The 4,534-nt window shown below is 44.9% G+C and overlaps 1 protein-coding gene across 1 annotated transcript; it reads right to left on the bottom strand.

Moving 5' to 3' along the window:
• Positions 1-329: 329 nt before the first annotated feature.
• LOC114695564 (60S ribosomal protein L39-like) lies at positions 330-4,046 on the bottom strand. Its single transcript, XM_028872947.2, has 3 exons — positions 3,945-4,046; positions 3,756-3,815; positions 330-688 (listed from the first exon to the last, which is right to left on the bottom strand). Exon 3 carries the CDS (start codon positions 657-659, stop codon positions 504-506), a length of 156 nt encoding a protein of 51 aa, XP_028728780.1. The 5' UTR covers positions 660-688; positions 3,756-3,815; positions 3,945-4,046; the 3' UTR covers positions 330-503.
• Between the last annotated feature and the right edge of the window lie 488 nt (positions 4,047-4,534).

Raw genomic sequence — 4,534 nt, 5'->3', positions numbered from 1 at the left:
TCATCATTTGTTAAATCAGACACACTAAGGACCAGAGAGCAATTATTAGTTGAAAAAGGTCATCTAATTTCAGCAGTCACGTGAAATGACCAACAAACTGAGACTTGACAAAGAAGCTTCTTTTCACAACTTTGTCACTTAGGCTGGCTGGAGTCTTCCAAGCATTCAGGAGGCCGCACGAGGAGGACACATCTCAACTCCCCAAACAAGAGCCAGAAATGTGCTCACAAATAGAATACTTGTCTATTTGCAAAAGGTTCTGGTTTTACCTCCAGAACCACAAAACAAAATAAAGTGTAACACACAAGCAAACATTTTTCTTCCAAACAAAATGTTTCACATATTTATTAGAGGACTACTGAATGAACCTACAAGAACATAGAAACAAAAAAAACCCCTCATATTCCAATAAACACACTCTGCTGTCCAGACAACAGTAATGTTTTCAACTTGATACAGTAAGTTTAATGGTGACCTTCAAACAGCGTACAATATGTGGTTCCTTATAGACCCAGTTTGGTTCGTCTCCAGTGTCTCCTCTTGGAGTTGTACATGATTTTATTGCCAGTTTTCATCTGGATCCATTGTGGAATGGGACGATTTTGCTTTTGTTTCTTAGCAAGGAATCGCTTGATCCTGAATGTCTTGTGAGAAGCCATGGTGAAGAACAAAGGCAGATAGGCACACACTGTGTGAGAAAGGACAAGGCAAAAACACCTAGTTATTAAAAAAAAAAAAAAAAAAAAAGGTAGCCAGGCATATGATGGCACACACATCTTTAACCCCAGCACTCGGGAAACAGAGGCAGGCGTTGCGCCTTTCCTGGAACTCACTTGGTAGCCCAGGCTGGCCTCGAACTCACAGAGATCCGCCTGCCTCTGCCTCCTGAGTGCTGGGATTAAAGGCATGTGCCACTACCACCTGGCGAGAAATCCTGTCTTGAAACAAAACAAAAACTGATGAAAGACGCTCTCAAAAGGAAAAGCAAGTGAAGTAAGCACAGCAGTTGATGCAGAAACTGGGGTTAATCACCAAAGACTCCACTAAGAATCCAGCCAATAACTGAACATACAGTTCCCAAGGCCAACCTGAGCTGTATGTGACCCTGTCTAAACAAACAAACAAAAGAGTGTGGGGAGGAGAAAGCTGCTGCTCAGCCAGTCAATTCATTCCAGAAGATTTGATAATTGGGAAAAGGTTTTCACTAAGTAATTTTCTTCATGGATCAAACAGTTGGCAGACATATATTGTGTTAAGAATGAACTAGGTAATAGTCTCATGCCTCATTCTTATGACATGGCATTTCAAGGGACCTGGTGCTCTCTTCTATGTGAGGACCAGGCACATACATAAATAAAAAAATAGATCTAGAAACAAAAATTGAAGGAGGAGCTGAAATTCTCCATCACAAAGGTGCCTTCACCCAAATAACTTTTTCCCACACACTGAACTGAAGACCTACTTTATCTTTGAAAACTTGTATGCATTTCTTAGCTTTTCCCACTGAGGAAAATAGATAAACAAATAACTGATAGCCTGACCGCAGACTCCCCTAAGGTGCCACCTGTGGTGGTTTGACTAAGAACCCCCGCCCCAGGCTTATCTAACTGAATGCTTAGTCATTAGGAAGTGTTACTCTTTTGAAAAGGATTAGGAAGTGTGGCCTTGTTGGAGAAGTGTCACTTCGGGTAGAGACCCAGTGTCTGTCTCTCTGCCTATGGATCAGGTTGTAGCTCTCAACTGCTTCTCCAGTGCCTGACTGCACGCTGCCATGCTCCCTGCAATGATGATAATGGACTAAGCCTCTGAAACTGTAAGGAAACCCCCAATTAAATGCTTTCTTTTATAACAGTTGCCTTGGAAAGTCAGAAGATCAGGAGCTCCAGGTCAGGCTGAGCTATATAAGACCTGGGGTGGAGAAAAGCCAAAAGGATTAAGTGTAATTTAGAGATTGGTATACTGGTGCCTATATGTAATCATAGCCCTCAGGAGGTAGAGATGTGTGTGTGTGTGTGTGTGTGTGTGTGTGTGTGTGTGTGAGAGAGAGAGAGAGAGAGAGAGAGAGAGAGAGAGAGAGAGAGAGAGACTGAGACTAAGTAGCACTGGCTGCCCTGGAACTTGCTATGTAGAGCAGCTGGCATTGAACTCACAGAGATCTTCCTGCCTTCTGATTGATAGATGGGATTAAAATCACATGCCACCATGCCTGGCTTCTGGGTATATTTTGAAACCAACCTAAATTTAGTTATTGTATCATTGTTATTGTTTAGGATTGCTTGTGAGAGGGTCTCATTCATATAGCTGGTAGGACCTCAAATTCTCCAAGTAGGTGAAGCTGGCCTTTAACTATGGGTCCTCCTGCCTCCCTGTGGGAATTCTCCTCCCTCCCTGTGGAAATCAGCTTGTATGGTGTTGTGTTACTTCATTTCATGTAAAACAGTGACTTTCAGCATGTTCCTTGCCTTGAGTGATTCCATTTGAGTGCAACCTTAGAGGCATCTCCTTTGTACACAAAGATACCACCTATCAAGATGCTCAAACTGATGAACTATTCAAAAGAAACAAAGTACACTGGGACAGGTGGGCACAGGGCATAATAAAACTTTCTCAAAAACAAAGCAAGCAAACAAAAAACAAATCCCAAACATACTGAACATACCAGACCAACAAAGCCTCAACACCTTCAACTGGATCCCCTTAAAAAGACTTTAACACTGCCACGATGGCAGCACCACTGATGTCATCTGGCCACCAAGCATGTAGGTCTGACAGGGACCTCCAGGCTGGTCCTCCATCTCACCTTAAAGGTCCTATGCCTCTGTGGCTTGGATCAGCTCACCTTGAAGCTCAGCTCTGTAAGCTTCTGGCAGGTCTCTAAATGTGTTCCTTAATGTTTTATTTGACCAACAGCAATTACTGTTTGCATCTGTGTGAGCCACCTGATTGATCCGAATATGTATCAAAAATATGACAAGTTGTCATCTCTGCCTACATTTTGTATCTGTTTCTTTTACTGTGGGCCAGACTCCTGCTTGATTCCCAAAGGCATGGTAATCACTCAGAGTGTCCATCTTCCTGTATCACACCTTTCAAAGCTGGTGCTGGCAACTAGTTAGGTATTAACAAACTTTGGAGAACACTGGAGTCACGACCTCCACACATAACCAACCTCGTGTAAAGCCAAGGCCTGAAACTGCAGTTTCACAGGGACCAGGACCAGAGTCACATCTCTGGCCCTGTGACAAGAACTTTGTGGATCTCTAAATCAGGGTCAAAGCCCCAAACAATGTAACTATCAAAGAAGAGACTTTCTAATAAAAAACAAGGGCCTATAGGTTTCCATCGGTAAAACCTATTCAAATAGGACTGCAGAGCTGGAGAGGTTGCTCTGGTGGTATTGTTGTATGGTATACATGAAGCCCTAGGTTCAATCCCAGCATTGTCTAAACCACCTGTGAATAGGACTTGTAACTCCAGCATCGCAGAAGTGGAGGCGATTAGTCTTTCTACTCTACATAGTGAAAGTGAGCGGCTCAAGAGGAGGAACACTGGTAATGTCTGAAAGAAAAACGGGGCAGGGAGGGGCGGGGGGGGGGGAAGGGGGGGATGGGAGGGGACTACAACCTGAAGTCAGGAAATAAAAGCACAATCATGTTAATTCAAACCTACTTATCTAACAGAATGAGTTACAATGAGCTAAAGGAAGTTGTTGGGCTTTTTTAAACAATTAATTGAGAAATAGTGTTTCCTCTTACCTCTGCTGAGTGCGCAGGTTGGAGAGACAACAAATTGAGCGTCCGACTCTGCTAGGTTTCCTAGAAAAAAAAAGGGGGGGACGACAAAGAGAATTTTCTTAGGAGTAGGGAGGCGCAGGCCTTGAGCTGCACAGTGGTGCAGGCGTGGCCGAGCGACATCACACAGCAGCCAGGGTCCACTCCACCCACCTGCGAGAGCTGCACAGGGAACCCTGGGCCGAACGCAGATGCCGCGCCCAAAGGGATCGGCTTGGCAGTTAAGATAATGGCAGCCACCGGAAATCCGGTCAGGCCTCGTGGCCAGGAAGAGGCGCAGGATGTTGTAAGTACGCAGGCGCAGATTACTCAACCCCTGCTTCCTCCGCTTCAGGCACAGGAGAACCCAGGGCTGGGACGAGATGATTTTTGGTGTTAATCTGGTAGATACGCAACAGACTGCCATGCGCTTGCTAGTGTGCCCGGGATGACAGAATTCTTTTTTTAAAAATTAACTAATTAATTAATTAATTTTTTAGGTTTTTTTAGACAGGATTTCTCTGTGTAGTTTGGTGACTGCCCTGGATCTCGCTCTGTAGACGAGGCTGGCCTGGAACTCACAGAGATCTGCCTGGCTTTGCCTCTGGAGTCCTGGGATTAAAAGCGTGCGCGATCACCGCCCGGCCCAGTTAGAACTCTTAATGTGGTAGGAGCTCGGAATCCAGAAACTGCACATGTTGTACAGGAGGGAAGTGCCCACCTCTCGAGTGTTACGGGAACGCCACTCTGCACCCCTAAGACTC

This window comes from Peromyscus leucopus, chromosome 8b (assembly GCF_004664715.2).
Source record: "Peromyscus leucopus breed LL Stock chromosome 8b, UCI_PerLeu_2.1, whole genome shotgun sequence".
NCBI classification, from domain to species: Eukaryota; Metazoa; Chordata; class Mammalia; order Rodentia; family Cricetidae; genus Peromyscus; species Peromyscus leucopus.
This window is presented reverse-complemented; position numbering and strand designations above follow the sequence as displayed.

Bases quoted from the DNA above. Each gene is read 5' to 3' on its own strand.
- LOC114695564 (XM_028872947.2), bottom strand. From the start codon at position 659: ATGGCTTCTCACAAGACATTCAGGATCAAGCGATTCCTTGCTAAGAAA.